This window comes from Lithobates pipiens, unplaced genomic scaffold, assembly GCF_037356315.1.
Source record: "Lithobates pipiens isolate NorthernLeopardFrog02 unplaced genomic scaffold, aLitPip1_a1.2 Scaffold_27, whole genome shotgun sequence".
Taxonomy (NCBI): domain Eukaryota; kingdom Metazoa; phylum Chordata; class Amphibia; order Anura; family Ranidae; genus Lithobates; species Lithobates pipiens.
The window spans coordinates 155,262,157-155,283,903 of NW_027507788.1; the positions used below are offsets into that span (position 1 = coordinate 155,262,157).

A 21,747-nucleotide genomic window follows, 5' to 3' on the forward strand; every position below is an offset into this window, starting at 1 on the left:
ATGCTTTTCCTCAGCAGTGACAGGGAAGCTGGTCAGAATTGATGGGAGGATGGATGGAGCCAAATAAAGAGCAAATTTAGAAGAAAACCTATTAGAGTCTGCAAAAGACTTGAGACTGGGGTGGAGGTTCACCTTACAGCAGGACAACGACCCTAAACATACAGCCAGAGCTACAATGGAATGGTTTAGATCAAAGCATATTCGTGTGTTAGAATGGACCAGTCAAAGTGCAGACCTAAATTCAGTTGAGAATCTGTGGCAAGAATTGCAATCTCCATCCAATCTGACAGAGCTTTAGCTATTTTGCAAAGAAGAATGGGCAAAAATGTCACTTTCTAGCTGGGCAAAGCTGGTAGAGACATCCCCAAAAAGTCTTGCAGCTGCAATTGCCGAGAAAGGTGGTTCTACAAAGTATTGACGCGGGGGAAATACAAATGCCCGCCACACTTTCCACATATTTATTTGTAAAAAGATTTGAAAACCATTTATCATTTTCGGTCCACTTCACAATTGTGCCACTTTGTGTTGGTCTGTCACATAAAATACATTTATGTTTTTGGTTGCAACATAACAAAATGTGTAAAAGGTCAAAGGGGTATGAATACTTTTTCAAAGGCACTGTGTGTAATTTATCTATATAAAGAATGAATGAATGAATGAATGAATGAATGAAACAAAAGAACATTTAATCCAAATACAAAATATGCAACACATAAAATACACAGCGAACGGGGACAAAGTAAGTGATTTTTCACAATTTATCGACAAGTTACAATTAGTTCCAAAGTTTTATGGACAATTCAATTTTGTTAAAACAAAGATAATTTATAACTTAACATAGTTAAAAAATATTCTTGTATTTCAACCTGCAGTGAGCCATCACGTTTTGTTTTGTAACCATGGCAACAGTATACAAATCAGCAGGTTCGATTTTTCACATGCTGCCGATCGTGAAAATGACTCTGACACTAAGGGCAGAGCTTGAGCTCAAACTGGAGGCAGCAAAATGCATGGAAGCTGACAATGTATTTATGTGTACCTAAGTGCAAGATATAAAAGTGAAGTTAATAACCAGACTTCCAGCCTTGCACAGTTGTACAGGCTCCTCTCCTGGGCTGAAATTGCTTACGCTAAAAATGTCACTGCGCAGTGTGATCGTCTCACAAAGTGCAATAGAAGCTGCACTATGTCAGATTGAGACCCCCTCATTTCCTGGCTGGAGGAAAGCAGCGTCATCTAGGCAGTTTGAAATGATCATAACTGCTCCGACCAACCAGCACCTCCCACCAGACATGGTCAGCCTGCAATGCCTAAAGAAGCACACAGACCCAGTGATGACATACCTGGGGTCTAAATTTTGTATGAAATGAAAACAGAATAAAAATTTTCATTAGCATGTTTATAACGGGCAGGAAGGAACCAGGGAAGTGTCAAATACTGCAGCATAGGTATAAACATGGCTCCATAAAAGCAGTTTGTAGATCCTCTCTCCAGTATGTTGAACTAAGGAGACAGGAGACTGTAGTTTGTGAAATGAGTTCCTTGTATACAATCAACAAGTCATCTAAAAAGGAGACTGAAAATATGACTTCAGCCAATCATAGAGCCTTTAGCATCTTCTGGAAATAATGATGTCGGTGGGGCTTAGCTGTAGATGAGTCGCAGAGTTGGATATCAAGTGCATTTCTGTGCTCGCTCTTCTACATAAAGTTGCATCTGAAAAGACCAACAAAGGGATCATCAGCATAGTAATGTGACCAATCACTCTTCATATCTGTAATGCTGAGTGTCAGAATATTGCACCACTGGCTGTGGCGGAGTATATCTAAGACTAAATTAATTAGACCCCATCGAGACACAGAAGGTTCACTTATGAATCAGAGTGCTCAACATTAGATAAGTCTTAAAGGATAGATGCTCTTTAAAACAAAGTGCACTTTTCCTTTTTGCCCTCTTCTTCTAACCTAACCCACCTCCTCCTCCACAGATAAGCACTTACCTCAATCCTCAGGTCCTGCCAGCTCCTGCACATATTCTATGTGACGGTCTTAAATCCTATAGCCCCACAGAATTCCATTTGGCAGTAATGCACAGGTGCAGTACTGTAGAGTACACATCACCCAGCTCTACTGACACATTTCATCCCCTACTAGGGTATAAGTGTAGAGTCTGTGCTTTGATTAAGCCCCAGTAGGTGGAGAAATGTGCTTAGCAGTGTTTTCTCACCAATACTGGAAAATTAAAGTTGTTTTTATGCCTAGGAGAACAGCAGGGTGCAGCTTCCTATTATGCTGTATGCACTCGTTTGGGATGAGCAGATGCTGGAGATGCGACCACCCGCAGCTGAGGCAGTGACACCAATGGACCTCTGAGCAGTACTAGGGACACTATTCATTTATGTTGAAATTAAAATTTAAGGGATGCTGCTCAGTTATATTTAACCACTTGCTGACCAGCCTCCGCAGCTGTACTGCTGAAACATGGCTCAGCTGCGCGAATCAGCGTTATGTTACGTCGCTCCCTCTGGTGGCCAGTAGGGGCACACGTGAACGCCCGCAGCTCACCCCGGCGGTCTCAATGACTGCTGGGCTCCCGCGACCGCTTGTAACATGGTGTAAACACAGAGATCCCGCTTCTCTGCGGGGAGAAGTGACAGATCATTGTTCATACAAAGTATAAACAACGATCTTTCATCTCCCCTAGTCAGTCCCCTCCCCCCTTCAGTTAGAGAACACACTTGGGAACACAATTAAACGCCGTGATCGCCCCCTAGTGTTAACCCCTTCACTGCCAGGGACATTTTTACAGTAATCAATTTTTTTTTTAGCAGCGATCGCTGTATTAATGCCAATGGTCCCAAAAAATGTGTCAAAATTGTCCGATGTGTCTGCCATAATGTTGCGGTCACGATAAAAATTGCAGATCACCACCATTACTAGTAAAAAATAAATAATAATAACAACAACAACAACAACAATAAAATGCTATAACTCTATCCCCTATTTTGTAGATGCTATAACTTGTGTAAACCAATCAATATATGCCTATTGCGATTTTTTTTTCCAAAAATATGTAGAAGAATACATATCAGCCTAAAACAGAGGAAAAAATATATATTTTTTTATATATTTTTGGGGATATTTATTATAGCAAAAAGTAAAAAATAATGCATTTTTTTCAAAATTGTCGCTCTTTTTCTGTTTATAGCGCAAAAAATAAAACCAAAGGTGATCAAATACCACCAAAAGAAAGCTCTATTTGTGGGGAAAAAAAAAAGGATGTCAATTTTGTTTGGGTGCAACGCCACACGACCGCACAATTATCAGTTAAAACAACGCAGTGCCGGAACGCAAAAAGTGCTCGGGTCAGGGAGGGGGTAAAATCTTCTGGGGCTGAAGTGCTTAAAGAGAAACTTCATTTTATTTTTATTTTTTATGGTTAAACAGCTACAAATACTGTCACCGCTGACTTTAAAAAAAAAAAAAAAAAAATCAGGTACTTGCCCATGCCTGGGGTCCAGCGGTGTCTTCTCCAATTGCTGATTCTTACCATTGGTGGACCCTGGTGCCATCATCTTGAATATGAGAGTCAACTGTGGCTTCCTGAATGAGCAAACTTGAGTGGCATCTTGCACATGGCCCTGCCGCCCCCCTGACTACGAAGGAGTGGCTTCGTAAGAAGCATTTCAAGGTCCTCAGTGGCCTAGCCAGTCTCCAGATCTCAACCCCATAGAAAACCTTTGGAGGGAGTTGAAAGTCCGTGTTGCCCAACGACAGCCCCAAAACATCACTGCTCTAGAGGAGATCTGCATGGAGGAATGGGCCAACATACCAGCAACAGTGTGTGACAACCTTGTGAAGACTTACAGAAAACGCTTGACCTCTGTCATTGCCAACAAAGGATATATAATAAAAGTATTGAGATGAACTTTTGATATTGACAAAATACTTTTTTTCCACCATAATTTGCAAATAAATTCTTTCAAAAATCAGACACAATGTGATTGTCTGGATTTGTTTCCACATTTTGTCTCTCATAGTTGAGGTATACCTATGATGACAATTAAAATCATCTTTTTAAGTGGGAGGACTTGCACAATTGGTGGCTGACTAAATACTTTTTTGCCCCATTGTACATGTGATGGCTGCCATTCATCATTATACATGGCTCTTGGACCCCCCTGGCTGTCTGCTGCTAAATAATGCAGGAAATGATTTTAGACTACCTTGAGCACAAAAAAAAAAAAAAACAATAAATAATAGGGTTCTACTACAACTAGTGATAGAGCTGGGTCTATTGTTGACAAGAGATGCACTCCTTAAAGACTATTCTATCTCCCTATCTACACTATATGGCCAACATTTTTGTGGACATTACAATCCCAAACTATGGCCATTAACATGCAGTTGTCCCTTTTGTAGCTATAACAGCCTCCACTCCTCTGGGAAGGCCCATTTGTCAGGTCAGATACTGATGTTGGATGAGAAGACAGGGTCACAATCAGCTTTTCAATTCATTCCAAAAAGGTGTTCAGTAGAGTTGAGAGCTGTGTACAGGACAGTAGAGTTCCTCTACACTAAACTCAAACTCATGGAGCTGGCTTTTAGCACAGAGGTAGTGTCATGCTGTAACAGATAAGGATCTTCCACACCACAAAGATAAAATGTATTTTTGAGTGTGTAAACCTGTGTTTGTCTAAACCAGTGGTCATCAACCCTGTCCTCAGGGCCCACTAACAGGCCAGGTTTGCAAGATAACTGAAATAAATCACAGATGATATCATTTTCTGCTCAGTGATTGCAGTATTCTAGTCTGCATCTCCCCAAGGTAATACATAAAACCTGGCCTGTTAGTGGGACCTGAGGACAGGGTTGATGACCACTGGTCTAAACAGAAGTGACACTTGTTTAGTCAGATTCATTCCGATTGTGTACCAAATGACCAACTGATGATGAGCTGTTGTGACCATTAAAAATAATTCATGGGTAGTACACTATTAAGAAAAGTCAGTTTCTAACACTCACCTTCAATATATCAGAGGTCATGGTCTTCAGTGGTATGAGCCGAGGTTCTTGCATGTGTACATCCTGCTCATCAGCCAGTATCCAAGGGAAATCCTATGCAGAAACCAACCGCAAAGATTAACGATGGATATATTCAGTGAGTTTTCTGGGACTCTGTGGGGTTGATTTAATAAAACTAGAGAATGCAAGATTGGTTGCAGCTGTGTATGGTATCAGCTTCTAACTTCAGCTTGTTCAATTAAGCTTTGGCTGGCTACCATGTACAGCTTCACCAGATTTAGAATTTCCAGTTTTAGTAAATAAACCCAGTGACTTCACAATAAAGCTGAACTCCGGGATAACCAAACATTATCTAAATACACGAGCCACATGTGCTTTGCACATTTCCTCCAGATATGTGTAGTAATCCAGTGTGGAACTTCCTGGATTTTCCTGTAATAAAAAGACTCTCTCTCCTCGTTTAGGATAACTGGTCTGCTCTCCGCCCTCTCTTGCAGTGGGTGGAGCCTGCTGGGTCCCTCCCACCGCTCTGTTCTCTGCATAGGCTATATACAGCATAGTGATGATGTCACTGCTACTTTTATAAGGTTATACCTGGGTTTGAAGGGAATTTGGTGCACACAAAATGGACTTAAATACTTTATAAATATTAAAGTGGAACTTCCCTCTCTCAATTAATATTGATTATTTTTAATCTTTATGCTGCTAGCATTAGTAAACAGATAGGAAAGGATTTTAAACTTTCTACATTTCTTCAACTACTGCCTGGTTTCTAGGGGAATGAAGTCATACTTCCCAGGAGGGGAAAGAAGAGTTTTCTCAGCTAAGCACACCTTCCTACCTGTATACCTGAGCTAGGGGCAGATAGAGTCCAGGAAGTAAATGCTATTAGAATCACCTGCCATTACTCAAGATGGCCACGACTAGAAATGCTAGCGAGTGGTTTTTCAATGTGATTTCTCAACAAAATAAAAAGTATGGTGACATGGATTAATGGGGGAGTTTGCACTGAATATTAAACATTAATTAAATAGCATTTTTGGTTTGTGGTGCTCCGGTACAGTGTAGTTCCACTTTAAAGAATACATTTAAAATGTTTTTGTGCCTGGGGTTCAGCTTTAAAGACCAGTTTTAAGAAGTGTTAATACATCTGTCAGGCTTTCATTGGTCTGTTTCCCCATTAAGATGATTTACCCTTATTTCCTTTGTGGTCACAGACAGGAAGTGAGGGGACAATATCTCCATCAAGCACACAGATAGCAAGGAAAACAATTAGGAACCCATCTTTAATCTATCCAAAACAAAAATAAAATAAAAAGTTTGTCTGGCACAAAGCTTTAAAATGGGAGGAAAATTGATCAGGAGGTAAAAAAGCAAGCAGGCAACTCCACCCACCAAACCCCTACTTAGAACGGAGATATTTTTTGAACTAATTTGTACACTGTCTAGCTCAGTGGTGGCCAAATCACTTGATAAAAAGGAAGCCTTACTTGCAGCTCCAGGCATTACCGAAGGCTGCACATAATATTCAGGGAATGCAATACTATAGAAATCTGTCAGAGATCCTAGACTGGGGGCGTAGTGACAGACAGACTGAATACACATTAAAACAAACAGAAAAAGGCATGAACATCATAAGAAAAAGTAACCGTATAAAAGATATAAAGGGGCTCTGGGGCTGCATACAGCCATTATGACACAGGTTCGGCTTCAGGGGCCCAGCTAGTCATCTAAACCGTCTGGTAACTCACCTTTATAACTTGAATCTTTTCCATATTCCTTGTGGCTGCTTCCCGTGTATGGACCAATATAGTAAACGTACAGCCTGGATAAAAATGATAATCATTACAGTTTCAATTTAAATCTGCACCTGAAGCAAAGGACATATTCCCCAGCTTTGAGCAGTACCTGGCGGATTGTTATCTAGCACGGCGTCACAGACGCTGATCTTCAGAATAAACGCCCTCAGCAGTTGCTCTACGTGAGACAGAAGAGAGTCGGAACTGTGCAAAAGACAAAACAGAATGTCAGCACTCAGGGCAGCTTCCAATCTAACAACCTGACCACACACAGATTTTACAGAGAGACATAATACAGCACCCTGCCTGCACAGAGAAAAAAAAAAAAAAAGAGAGATAGCCGGCACCCTGACTGCACAGAAAGAAAGAGAGAGCCAGCACCCCCCGATTGAACACACAGAGACAGTGGTCAGTCAAGATAATCTAGATTTCACACATCCCAGGTAAAAATTTATCTAAAAAGGATAGCTTTCAGTACTATGAATTACTATCATAGTGCATTTTTCAATTGAAAAAAAAATTATATATACAGTATCTGACAAAAGTGAGTACATCCCTCACGATGATGTGACAAAACTGAAGAAATTACACTATGCTACACAGAAAGTAGTGAGTGTACAGCTTGTATAAAACAGTGTATATTTGCTGTCCCCTCAAAATAACTCAACACACAGCCGTTAATGTCAAGAAGCTGAGGGTAAAGGTGATGGACTGACCATGCATGTCTCCAGACCTAAACCCTATTGAGCATCTATGGCGCATCCTCAAACGGGTGGAGGAGCACAAGGTCTCTAACATCCACCAGCTCCGTGATCTCATCATGGAGGAGGGGAAGAGGACTCCAGTGGTGACCTGTGAAGTTCTGGTGAACTCCATGCCCAAGAGGGTTAAGGCAGTGCTGGAAAATAATAATGGTCACACAAAATATTGACACTTTGGGCCCAAATTGGACATTTTCACTTAGGGATGTACTCACTTTTGTTGCCAGCGGTTTAGACATTAATGGCTGTGTGTTGAGTTATTTTGAGGGGACAGAAAATTTACACTGTTATACAAGCTGTACACTCACTACTTTACATTGTAGCAAAGTGTAATTTCTTCAGCGTTGTCACATGAAAAGTTATAATAAAATATTTACAAAAATGTGAGGGGTGTACTCGCTTGTGAGATACTGTATATACACCACTATCTTGTGACTGCTGAAAGAACAGCACTGTCAACCTGTTAAAAGGAAGTTGAAAAATAACAGATCTACTGGAGTCATGCCAACATCTATGCATGCAAGTGTGGCATTGTCGTCCCTCCAGCCTAGTTTGAAATGAATACAACAGAACATGTGAAACTTTATAATGTAGGTTAAAGCTGGGCACTCTAGAAGCAAGATATAATGTATTACTGGGAGTCACCTGATGGAAAGGAGCGGAGGCTGTGCCATTTCAAAAACAAATCTCTCCACAGGGTGGTGCTCTTTATTCAGGATGACCAGAACAACCTTTTCCACATCATTCTGCAAAGTCAAGGAGAACAAAGTGTCAGAGAGCAGCTACTAAAAGAAGAACCCCACCAAGTACGATTTCAATATAAAGTGGCCACAAGACATACAGTGGTGTGAAAAAGTGTTTGCCCCCTTCCTCATTTCCTGTTCCTTTGCATGTTTGTCACACTTAAGTGTTTCGGAACATCAAACCAATTTAAACAATAGTCAAGGACAACACAAGTAAACACAAAATGCAATTTGTAAATGAAGGTGTTTATTATTAAAGGTGAAAAAAAATCCAAACCATCATGGCCCTGTGTGAAAAAGTGATTTCCCCCTAAACCTAATAACTGGTTGGGCCACCCTTAGCAGCAACAACTGCAACCAAGCGTTTGCGATAACGTGCAATGAGGCTTTTACAGCGTCCTGGAGGAATTGTGGCCCACTCATCTTTGCAGAATTGTCCTAATTCAGTTACATTAGAGGGTTTTCGAGCATGAATGGCCTTTTTAAGGTCATACCACAACATCTCAATAGGATTCAGGTCAGGACTTTGGCTAGGCCACTCCAAAGTCTTCATTTTGTTTTTCTTCAGCCATTCGGTGGTGGGCTTGCTGGTGTGTTTAGGATCATTGTCCTGCTGCAGAACCCAAGTTGATTTCAGCTTGAGTACACAAACAGATGGTCGGACATTCTCCTTCAGGATCTCTTGGTAGACAGCAGAATTCATAGTTCCTTTTATCACGGCAAGTCTTCCAGGTCCTGAAGCAGCAAAACAGCCCCAGACCATCACACTACCACCACCATATTTTACTGTTGGTATAATGTTCTTTTTATGAAATGCAGTGTTCCTTCTACGCCAGATATACTTGGACACACACCTTCCAAAGAGTTCCACTTTTGTCTCATCGGTCCACAGAATGTTGTCCCAAAAGTCTTGGGGATCATCAAGATGTGTTGTGGAGAAATTGAGACGAGCTTTGATGTTCTTTTTGCTCAGCAGTGGTTTTCTCCTTGGAACTCTGCCATGCAGGCCATTTTTGCCCAGTCTTTTCCTGATGGTGGAGGCATGAACGCTGACCTTAACTGAGGCAAGTGAGGCCTGCAGTTCCTTGGACGTTGTTGTGGGGTCTTTTGTGACCTCTTGGATGAGTCGTCGCTGCGCTCTTGGGGTAATTTTGGGCGGCCGGCCACTCCTGGGAAGGTTCACCACTGTTCCATGTCTTCGCCATTTGTGGATAATGGCTCTCACTGTGGTTCGCTGGATTCCCAAAGCTTTGGAAATGGCTTTATAACCCTTTCCAGACTGATAGATCTCAATTACTTTCTTTCTCAATTGTTCCTGAATTTCTTTGGGTCTCGGCATGATGTGTAGCTTTTAAGGATCTTCTGGTGGACCTTACTGTGTCAAGCAGCTCCTATTTAAGTGATGCCTTGATTGTGAACAGGTGTGGCAATAACCAGGCCTGGGTGTGGCTAGAGAAATTGAACTCAGGTGTGGACAACCACAGTTATAGTATGTTTTAACAAGGGGGGGTAATCACTTTTTCACACAGGGCCATGATGGTTTGGATTTTTTTTCACCTTTAATAATAAACACCTTCATTTACAAATTGCATTTTGTGTTTACTTGTGTTGTCCTTGACTATTGTTTAAATTGGTTTGATGTTCCGAAACACTTAAGTGTGACAAACATGTAAAGGAACAGGAAATGAGGAAGGGGGCAAACACTTTTTCACACCACTGTAATTAAAGTGATATTAAAAGGTTTTTTCTTTGTTATTTAAAGAAAAAAAAACAAAACACATTATACTTACCCCCCTCTGTGCAGTGGGTTTTGTACAAAGCAGCCCAGATTCTCTTCTTCTCTGATCCCTCGCCAGCGCTCCTGGCCCCTCCCTCCAGAGCAAAACAGCTTGCTGTGGGGCACCCGAGCCCCTGCTCTGCTTGTCCATTAAGACACCAAGCCTTGGCTACGTCCCGTCCCCTCTTTCTGCTCACTGGCTCCCGCTGCTGACTCAGCCAATGAAGAGTGAGAGTCCCTGAAGAGCCGAGGCTCTCGTGCACATCGCTGGATCGAAATGTGGCTCAAGTAAGTATTAGAGGGGCTGCGGCACACAGGTTTTTTACCTTCATACATAGAATGCACAAAGGTAAAAAAATCATGAGCCTTTAGAAACTTTAAAGTAGATGTAAACCCTACACTGGGATGACATTTAGTTTGCCCCATGCTATTTTTTTTAAATTTATTTCAGTGCTACTGATGTACTCCAGCCTCTTGCAGTCACTTTCCGCTTACATGCACTCGCTCCAGTGCAGTTGCACATCATTGCTCTGGACCAGCTACCTGCAAGCAACAATGGTGGACCATGCCTGCACAATGTGTGTCAGTGCGTCTTTTTGTAGTTTTCAGTTGGTGTGCATGTGACAAAGTAGGAGCACTATTGGGAGACAGAGAGAAAGCACTGTCATCCTACAACAGGAAGTGCCTGAACAAGCACCTTGGTAGGATCACGAGGAGTTATTTAACCACATGCCGATTTACGTCGGCAGAATGGCACAGACAGGCAAATGGGCGTACAGGTATGTCCCTTTAAATCTGCCGCGTGCGCGCACCAGTCAGGAGCTCCGCGAGTCTGATAATGGGTCCTGCAAACTCGATCACCGCGGGGATACTCTCGATCGTCTCACGGGGAGGAAGAACAGGGAGATGCTAATGTAAACAAGCATCTCTCCGTTCTGCCTAGCAACAGTGTCACTGATCTCTGCTCCCTGTTATCGGAGCAGAGATCAAAAAACCAACAGGTTAAAGTTTACATGATGTTCTAGTGATCAAGTTTAGATCTACTTTACATGAAAAACAACAACAAGCCTGTCTGAGGGAATAATGTTTATAGTGTCCCCATACATGTACATGTCCTTGTTTGCCAGAGTGTGTGTTGGATGATTGGAGAGTGTGCCTACATCAGGTCATGTAGTAGCCTTACCTTCTCTATCAGGGGTTTAACACAGTGCAGCGTGTCCTGAATGTAGCGATTCAGCTCAGGATGACACGACATCTAGAAAACACACATTATATATGAAGACATTGAGCAGACTGCGAGGAACATAAACATATGAACAATCTGTGCTTGACTTGCTCTTCCTCTCCACCTCTTGCCATTACATTAACTACCCTGACTGTAATGCCACGTACACACAATCAGGAATTTGGCCAGCAAAAGACAGATGAGAGCTTTTGGTCAGAAAATGTGACCGTGTGTATGCTCCATCGGAATTTTGCTGGCCAAATTCCCGCCAGCAAAAGATTGAGAGCAGGTTCTCAATTTTTCGGTCGGAAAAAGTTTTGATCAGAAATTCCGATCATCTGTAGCAATTAACGCAAACACGCAAAATTCCTATGCATGCTCAGAAGCACTGAACTTAAATTTTCTCAACTCACCGTAGCGTTGTACATCAAGCCGTGCTTGATGGACGAAAGTTCAGTGAGCTTTTGAGTGAAGGTGTGTATGCAAGCCAAGCTTGAGCGGAATTCCGTCAGAAAAACCACCCAAGTTTTTTCAGACAGAAAATCCGCTTGTTAGTATGCAGCATTAGTCTTTAGAGCTGAACTGCACTAAAATGACTTGCTCTTTTTTTGCTGCATACGGTGAGCTTTTCACAATGTATATTAGAAGCAGGAGCAAGTCAGATAGAGTTTGCCTCATTTTCCAGTATCATCTAGCTCTTTACCTCTGCCACTCTCCCCCCCACCCAGCCTGACTGTTCCTGGCCAGCCTCTTCATTAATTGGATTTCACTTCTTTCAATCATGGAGGCTCAGCATCATTTGAAGGCGTATTCTGCTGCACCCTTCTTACTTTCAGGATGCCATCCTGGAACACAGAGGGCTCAGAGAGCTGATCATTGGTCAGCGTGATTACATGCTGGAGCTGACCAATGCACGGTCACCATTGTGAGCATTATGATGCTACACAGCTTCTAGGCCGTGTACTGCATTTTTTAGATGCCCAAACTCCCAGACTGCTACACTGGCTTGCATGGGTGGCAGAAGATAATCTTCCAAGGAGTTCAATGCAGCGAGTTCAACTTTTTATTGTTTGTTAGAACGTAAATGAACCCATTAAGCTTTAAGTGTAATGCCACAAAAAAAAAAAAAAAAATGTATATATATATATATATATATATATATATATATATATATATATATATATATATATATATATATATATATATATATATATATATATATACACATACACATATATATACACACACACACACACACACACACACACACACACACACACACACACAGTGCCTTGCGAAAGTATTCGGCCCCCTTGAACTTTTCAACCTTTTGCCACATTTCAGGCTTCAAACATAAAGATATAAAATTTAAATTTTTTGTGAAGAATCACCAACAAGTGGGACACAATTGTGAAGTGGAACGAAATCAATTGGATATTTTAAACTTTTTTGGCAAATAAAAAAACTGAAAAGTGGTGCGTGCAAAATTATTCGGCCCCTTTACTTTCAGTGCAGCAAACTCACTCCAGAAGTTCAGCGAGGATCTCTGAATGATCCAATGTTGTCCTAAATGACTGATGGTGATAAATAGAATCCACCTGTGTGTAATCAAGTCTCTGTATAAATGCACCTGCTCTGTGATAGTCTCAGGGTTCTGTTGAAAGCGCAGAGAGCATCATGAAGACCAAGGAACACACCAGGCAGGTCCGTAATACTGTTGTGGAGAAGTTTAAAGCCGGATTTGGATACAAAAAGATTTCCCAAGCTTTAAACATCCCAAGGAGCACTGTGCAAGTGATCATTTTGAAATGGAAGGAGTATCAGACCACTGCAAATCTACCAAGACCTGGCCGTCCCTCTAAACTTTCAGCTCAGACAAGGAGAAGACTGATCAGAGATGTAGCCAAGAGGCCCATGATCACTCTGGATGAACTGCAGAGAACTACAGCTGAGGTGAGAGAGTCTGTCCATAGGACAACAATCAGTCGTACACTGCACAAATCTGGCCTTTATGGAAGAGTGGCAAGAAGAAAGCCATTTCTCAAAGATATCCATAAAAAGTCTCGTCTAAAGTTTGCCACAAGCCACCTGGAAGACACACCAAACATGTGGAAGAAGGTGCTCTGGTCAGATGAAACCAAAATCGAACTTTTTGCCCACAATGCAAAATGATATGTTTGGCGTAAAAGCAACACAGCTCATCACCCTCAACACACCATCCCCACTGTCAAACATGGTGGTGGCAGCATCATGGTTTGGGCCTGCTTTTCTTCAGCAGGAACAGGGAAGATGGTTAAAATTGAGGGGAAGATGGATGCAGCCAAATACAGGACCATTCTGGATGAAAACCTGTTGGAGTCTGCAAAAGACCTAAAACTGGGACGGAGATTTATCTTCCAACAAGACAATGATCCCAAACATACAGCAAAATCTACAAAGGAATGGTTCACAAATAAACGTATCCAGGTGTTAGAATGGCCAAGTCAAAGTCCAGACCTGAATCCAATCGAGAATCTGTGGAAAGAGCTGAAAACTGCTGTTCACAAACGCTCTCCATCCAACCTCACTGAGCTCGAGCTGTTTTGCAAGGAAGAATGGGCAAGAATTTCAGTCTCTCGATGTGCAAAACTGATAGAGACATACCCCATGCGACTTGCAGCTGTAATCGCAGCAAAAGGTGGCTCTACAAAGTATTAACGCAAGGGGGCCGAATAATTTTGCACGCCCCACTTTTCATTTTTTTTTATTAGTTAAAAAAGTTTCAAATATCCAATAGATTTCGTTCCACTTCACAATTGTGTCCCACTTGTTGGTGATTGTTCACAAAAAATAAAAATGTTATATCTTTATGTTTGAAGCCTGAAATGTGGCAAAAGGTTGAAAAGTTCAAGGGGGCCGAATACTTTCGCAAGGCACATATACATATATATATATATATATATATATATATATATATATATATATATATATATATATATATATTTTTTTTTTTTTTTTTTTGTTTTTTTTACAGAATGGAATAGTTACCCATTACGCCCAAGGACCAAAGTATCCCTTTCTGCCTGGGTTAAACAAGTCCTTCCTGGAAAGTGTGGCTCCAGTCATAGTTCTGCTAGCACTAGGATAACTCTCAGGATCATGTGACCATGCAAACTGCATGGCAAAGGGGACACTTTGGGGAAGGGGATGGGTATAACAGTACTTCTTGCTGAACTGCATGAAACACCTGTTTATATTATCTCTCTCCTTTCCTTTGAAAATGTCCCTTAGCACAGGCTATGAGTGGGACATTATGCACTGTGAACCAGTGCAACAAGAAAAGGACAGAGATGTCCGTCTGCTCCTGTTTTAATCAAACAACTGAGTATCCATGATATTAAGGAAAGCGGATCAACACACAGACATTAGGTCAGCCTTTCTAAAGCAGGGTTCCTCTAAAGATTGCTTTTTGACTGGGTTTCTTGAGCAGATAAGAGACTGAGCTCTTGCCTGATAGTGCCTGCATACCGGTAGTTGCATCACCAATGCCACTTGGCAGAGCCGATGGTGTGTAACTAATGGAGCCTCTCCTACCGTTTCTCAAGCAAACAGCCACTGAGCACCAACAGGCATCCTATTCATTGAGCATCGTAGTAAGGGTTCACTACACAGACCAATGATATAAAGCAGTCAAGTCTTCCCACTGAACAGCAATGTAACATGGCATTCGTTTCACTGACCACCAGTATAAGGGGCCACTTTTCCCAATGACCACCAATGTAATGGAGCAATACATGGACCACCAATGTAAGATGATTTTTTTGCAAAGACCACCAATATCATTTTGACTGTTTCTTTTACAGCCATTAGTAACTGTTTATTGTTACATTTCATGGTTATTATTAAAAATAATCTGGGTGTTAAATGTGTTACGTATGCCGTGTTCTTTTATGTATTATTGTTATCACTATTAGATCTGCAATTTAATGACTACGCTATTGTTTCAAGAGCAGTAGATATCATCATTTTTAGCAGGGGTATCGTGAGACTTGAAAACTATTGTAAGGGTTTCTCAATATTTAAAAAAGTATTGAGAATGGTTGAATTAAATATATAAAAATACCAACCCAAAATTGTCCCATGTTTGCACCAGACAATGTTACATAATTGAAACAAAACCCGGAAGTTTACCATCACATACAGTACTAGTCCTGTTCAGCATCAGCATTCAGCATGCAATAGTGATAACTGAAGGGGAAGAACACTGCTGCCCTGTGCACACCTGTCACAATGACTTAAACCTAGATGAAGCTTTAATCTGCTGAGCTAAGAAGTCACTGGAACATTTCCTCATCAGCCGCCTCCTGCTCAATATTTTACCAACCCCCATCCACACAGATTATTGGAAATCAATCTCATTAATATGGGGTATAGTAGCCTGGGGTGGTAGAGGAAGGTGCACAGGATTTATGCGGCTAATATGGGTGAATTATTTATACAGGAGACACTTAAAAAAAAAATATATATATATATATATATATATATATATATATATATATATATATATATATATATATATATATATATATATATATATATATTATTTTACTATTTACCTGAACTGGGACATTATACTTCTTCCTCTTCTGGAAGATTCCAGTCGGATAGACCTCTCTGACATAGAGGATCAGGTGCACAGCCACCTCCAGAAACTCGCATAGGATGTCCGCCACCACTGAGGGGAGGAAAGCAGCAGAAATCGTTTAGCATCAGCACAATAAAGAGCACATTTCTGCATGTTTGAATGGCAGGCTACAAAGAGTTCTCAGGGAGATAAGATGATTTTGTTTCTTAGGAGGGGAGAGAGAGTAAAATCCTTTTAGTATATAGCCAGATCATTCTCCTCAGAGTGCTTGTATGCCAGATCCCCAGCAGGGAAAAGCAAGCTGCAGCTAACTTGTGCCTCTGGGTGATGGGCACATGATTACCACAGCATCTGGGCCACTAGTCCCATGCGGCTCACATTTACAGGCTGTCAGCAGGAACAAAAAAAATTATTATTTTTATTTTTTTTAAATTGGAGGAATCCAGGCATCACCGCACTGCCCGTACACAATATGCACAGCCACTACTAAGAGAAAGCCAGCCATGAGCAGCTCCTGCTCCTCCTAACATTCACCCAGGTCAACCATAATGACGTTCAACTAGGGCAATCCCTGGGAGTCAGTTATAACTTTCACACTTCAAGCCACAAATGCAGCTTCAACTCCTGCATGTGCGTGCACTACCTGCTTTTCAGCCATACCCTGCCGGATCTTGCATAATCCATCTGCACAAACTGGCTCCCTGTGACACTTGTCAATGCTTGGCATTAGATAATAATGAAGGGAGAGAAGTGGATGGTTGGATCCCCTTATTGGGTCACCCCCACACCAAGTACCTATGGTATTCCCCAGAATCCAACAGATAAAACAACAAGGCTTTTAATATAATCTTTAGCAGAAAAAAAAGGGGGGGGGGGGGGTAATAGGCGACCTTTGGGCTTGTTCAGGTTTTAAAAACGCTCAACTTATAAAACTTAATTGTCCCACTGCCAATCACGCTATTGTAAAATGACAGCATCTGAAAAATCAAATGCAACACGTCCAAGAGTGTCAGATGCCTGGGACACATTGGGAAACAATGCTTGCATTCAAATTTTTTTGTTACAGTATAAGTAAAGATGAGCTTTAATCCTTTTCTTTTTTTTTTCCTCTCCAGAGACAGTCACTTTAATCCAAACTCTGAAATACTAGAAGTATATAACAGAAGATGGCTCCAGCAGCCACCACATATTTTTTTACTTACCTTGCCCAAAGTTTAAGTCTTGTCGGGTGAGAGTGGTCATATTTCCATCTAATAATAAACAGGAGATACAGCCCATTAGCGATTTCAAACCACAAACTGAGAACAGATAAGTAGGATGGGTGCTGTTAAATTGTTTTATTTTTTAAATTAATTAAATTTTTTAAAATTTTGTTAAATTTGTTTGTTTGTTTTTTAACACCGCGCCTTGGAAATTCTCTAATAATCAATCATTCCTTTATAGAAGAGTGCATGTGTATATAAATACAGCAATCTAAACCAAAAAACAAAACAAAAATATGAAAACATTTTTACATTAAAAAGCTTAACATAATAAAACGTGAAATATTTGCTGGAGCCTCCTTAATAATACGAAGAGCGTCGAGCAGGAAATCAAAGAGTTTTTGCATCTCCTGGAACCTATGAATACTTTATGATTTCCCGTTTTATTGTTTTACAAAGTTCTAAGCTTTGTGGAGGACTAAAATGCCAACGATGAGCTGCTGAGTGAGTGTCAATGGATCGCTAAACAGATAGGACAAATGGCTGCCTATGGGCTACATAACGGTTATAAAATAGCAATAAAAAAAGTGTATGTTAATCCTAAATTGAACAGTTGGTTACAATTTCACTTAACCACTTGCCTACAGGGCACTTTTACCCCTTCCTGCCCAGGCCAATTTTCAGCTTTCAGCACTGTCACACTTTGAAGGACAATTGCACAGTCCTGCAACACTGTGCCCATATAAAATTTTTATCTTTTTTTTTCCCCCACACAGAGCTTTAATCACCGCTGGGTGTTTTATTTTTTGCTAAACAATCAAATAAAAAAGGCTGACATTTTTGAAAAAAAGAAAAAGGGGGGGGGGGGGGGGGAAGTAGACACTGGTGGCGGGCACTGATTGACAGCACTGGTAATCAGTGTAGATGTCCCTTCAACACAAGCAGTTATCGGCTCTGTTCTCCTCTCATAAGGATGAGCTTCGGCGTGATTGCACACTTCCTGGCGGGCTCTGCAAGTGGATTGTGCGAACGTGTCAGAGCTCATCCCTACTCCTCACGCAGAGTTTACATAGTGATCACCTGGTAAAGGGCTGCTGCGATTGGCCCTTTACTCCAATCTGTGATTTATTCATTTTATTTAAAGCGGGAGTTCCGCCGTTTTTTTTTTTTTAAAGCCAGCAGCTACAAATACTGCAGCTGCTGACTTTTAAAATAATGACACTTACCCGCCCGCGATGTCGGCACCCGAAGCCGATCTCTCGATCGTCTCTCGGGTGCTGCCGCCGCTATCTTGGGTATGGGAATCAGGAAGTGGAGCCTTGCGGCTTCATTTCCCGGTTCCCTACTGCGCATGCGCGAGTCGCGCTGCGCAATAAGGATGGTCCCCGCTGTCTCTGGGATCCGTGCGTTTCCCAGCAGACAGCGGGGGACCTTCGGTAAGGGGCGTAGATTCTGCGGAAAGGGGCGTACCTTCTGCAGATATCTATGCCGGAAGTGGGTGCAGATACCTGTACTGTACAGGTATCTGCACCCCCCTCCCCCCTGAAAGGTGCCAATTGTGGCACCGGAGGGGGGGAGGGTTTCAATGAGCGGAAGCTCCACTTTAGGGTGGACCTCCGCTTTAAATAGTTTTTGGGATTTTTATCCAATTTATTTTAATAAAATGCTTTTGGAGTAAAAAGCTAACTAAAGATAGTTTTCTATTTAAGAGACATTGATAATTTAGTTTATTCAGCATGTATATTCTGCAATATTTAAATTTTTTGGTAAACTCATTCAATGAATCCAAGTTCTGCAAGCTGAGATAACATGCACTGCATTAATGCATTCACACAATTACACAGTAACCATGAGTTAAACCAAAGTTCAGGAATATTCTTTTACACATTGTTTTGCAAATCTATGTACACTACAAACTGTATGATTGAATCGGTTCTGATATCGCCGTTTTACTAACCTGACAGCTTATTATTCTAAATAGGAAACCTTCATTTTGATTGGAAATATTAAAAGATTCTAACTACCAGCAAGAAGAAGTTCTTATGCCGCGTACACACGACCGGACTTTGACGGACTAGGTCTGACGGACTTGGCCACACACGACCGGACTAAGTCCATTCAAAAGTCTGTTAGTTTTGAACATGATGATGTAAACAAGGAAGTTCAATAGCCAGTAGCCAATAGCTGCCCTTGCGTCGTATTTGGTCCGTCGGACTAGCACACAGACGAACGGTTTTCCCGATTTTTAGTCCGTCGGATAGATTTGAAACATGTTTTATTTCTAGGTCCATTGGACTTTTGGGGAAAAAAAATAAATAAAAAAAACTCCGCTGAAGCCCACACACGATTGAATTGTCCGACGGATTCCGGTCCGCCGGACCAAGTCTGCCAGAAAGTCTGATTGTGTGTACGCGGCATAACATTTAAAGAGCACCTGTCACTACAGATCCATCATGGCAGTGCCTGTTAGCAGGCATCCACTCACTTGCTGCCACCACGTCCCTCACCTTGTTGTGTCACTGCCGCATCACCAGACGTCCCATTAAAGTGAATGAGACTGTTGGTTAGGCCCCTTTCACGCAGGCGGCTGTTCTGCTCCTGTTAAAAGCATGTTTTGTTATTCTAAAATTCAGAGAATCCTGGCACAGCGTTCACTTGCAGTTGTACATTGCGATTAGCTGCGTTTGGAAAATTCTTGCCATTTCTGATGTGCTTCCTGTTGTTTTTCTTTCCTTGTTGCTGCTGCTATCTGCCGGAGAAATAGTAGACCGCGATTACCTGCAGTTATGTGCAGATAACTGCAGTAAATCGTTCCTGGATGCAGTCAACTTTATTTTTTCTATCTGCACAAAACCGCATGTAACAAAACCGTCACTAAACACAGTGTGTGAATGGGGCCATAGGAAAGCATTGTGTGCATTTAGCTGCGGTAGATAACGCCTTCTGTCCGCAGCTAAAACCATTAATCTATCCGCCCATGTGAAAGAGGCCTTAGTCAACAGCGGATCAGAGGAGGAGCCACTCCACTGTGGAACAGAGATACAGTTGCTCTTTAAAAATTATGATTTAAAGCGGATTTCCACCCAAAAAAATTGAACTTCTGCTTTAAGGGAAGGTGACCCCCGACATGCCACATTTGGCATGTAATTTTTTTGGGGGGGGGCGCAAACCCTATTTTTAGAGGGTTCCAGCTCCTACTTCCTCCCGGGGCACCACGCTGCCAGAAGTAAGTTCACCTCTCCCCCTCAGCAATCATCTGGGATACGTCACCGGTCCCCAGATGATTGCCCGGCCAGTCACAGCGCGGCTCATTCATGCACAATGAGTGAAGCCACAGTCGGGCCCCCACAGTGACAATGCCGGCGCCGCAGAGAGGAGCAGGGCTTGGTTTCTCCACATCGCTGGACCCTGTGACAGGTAAGTGTCCGATTATTAAAAATGTCAGCAGCTGCTGATTTTTTTGGGTAGAACTCCCCTTTAAATCAAGCCTTTTTACCAGGGATTTAAATCAAATCCACCGTGATGATCACTAATCAGAACACTCACAATGAGGACAAATATAGGAATGATTATAATGGTGGCTACAGGAAAATATCAGTCAAATAAAAATAAATAACAACAATTGAACATGTGATGAGAGAGGCAATGAGGAGAACCCCAAAAACAAACAGGAAAGTAATAATAAACATATTTATATTATTTACAACAACACTGGCAGTATAAAACAAATACCACCAATCACAGAACAATAACACTGATAAACATGACTCCAGCAGCAGTAATAATGATAACCTTCCTATGGTATCAGCACAATATACACACCGGTGTCACACAGCAGTGGTCCCTTCAGCACCCAGGTTTGGGGCCCCCCAGTCTCTCTGTGTCTCTCCTCCTGCAGACAGAAATCTTCCCGTCGCAGCGCTGATGACGACACCGCTCTCTCCTCTCCGGTTTCGGGCACCGATTGATGATGTCACCGGCCCCGTGCAGCTTTAGGCTCTGATCGCGGGGAGAATATCTGATGACACACGTGTGTCCCCGCTGTCACCTTCCGCCTCCCGGGAAACCACCATGACAGGCTGGAGGGGGATGGGACTTGTAGTTTATAGGGCTTAAAGTGGAGCTCCAGACCAAACTCATGTCAACCCCGCCTCCCCCACACTTCCAGAGGGCCGCACAGTAGCAGGGAATTGTCTCACCAACAACACCCAGAAATGTCGGTGCTGCTGAATTATGTGCACTGCAGTGGAGTACAATAACCCCAGCATTGGTGTCAGTACTATTAACACACATTGGTGGACATGACAGCGAAAGTGTATCCCCCCCCTCCTGTGTTAACCACTTCTGTCCTGGAAGGATTTACCCCTTTAATGACCAGGCCATTTTTTTGCGATACGGCACTACATTATTTTAACCGACAATTGCAAGGTCATGCGGCGCTGTACGCAAACAGAATTTATGTCCCTTTTTTCCCTACAATTAGAGCTTTCTTTTGGTAATATTTGATCACCTCTGCGGTTTTTATTTTTTGCACTATAAACAAAAAAGACAATTTTGGAAAAAATAATAATATTTTTTACATTCTGCTATAA

At 41.9% G+C, this 21,747-nt stretch overlaps 1 protein-coding gene across 2 annotated transcripts; it reads right to left on the bottom strand.

Moving 5' to 3' along the window:
* Window positions 1-665: 665 nt before the first annotated feature.
* Window positions 666-21,222, bottom strand: MAD2L2 (mitotic arrest deficient 2 like 2). Of its 2 annotated transcripts, XM_077457717.1 has the most exons (10): window positions 20,978-21,222; window positions 19,663-19,904; window positions 17,156-17,203; window positions 15,925-16,043; window positions 11,288-11,359; window positions 8,230-8,330; window positions 6,933-7,027; window positions 6,776-6,849; window positions 5,025-5,117; window positions 666-1,716 (listed from the first exon to the last, which is right to left on the bottom strand). In XM_077457717.1, exons 3-10 carry the CDS (start codon window positions 17,193-17,195, stop codon window positions 1,675-1,677), a joined length of 636 nt encoding a protein of 211 aa, XP_077313843.1. In that variant the 5' UTR covers window positions 17,196-17,203; window positions 19,663-19,904; window positions 20,978-21,222; the 3' UTR covers window positions 666-1,674. The 2 variants fall into 2 exon arrangements, with proteins under 2 accessions (XP_077313843.1, XP_077313842.1); XM_077457716.1 differs by lacking the exon at window positions 19,663-19,904 and having other exon boundaries at window positions 20,978-21,220.
* Window positions 21,223-21,747: the final 525 nt, after the last annotated feature.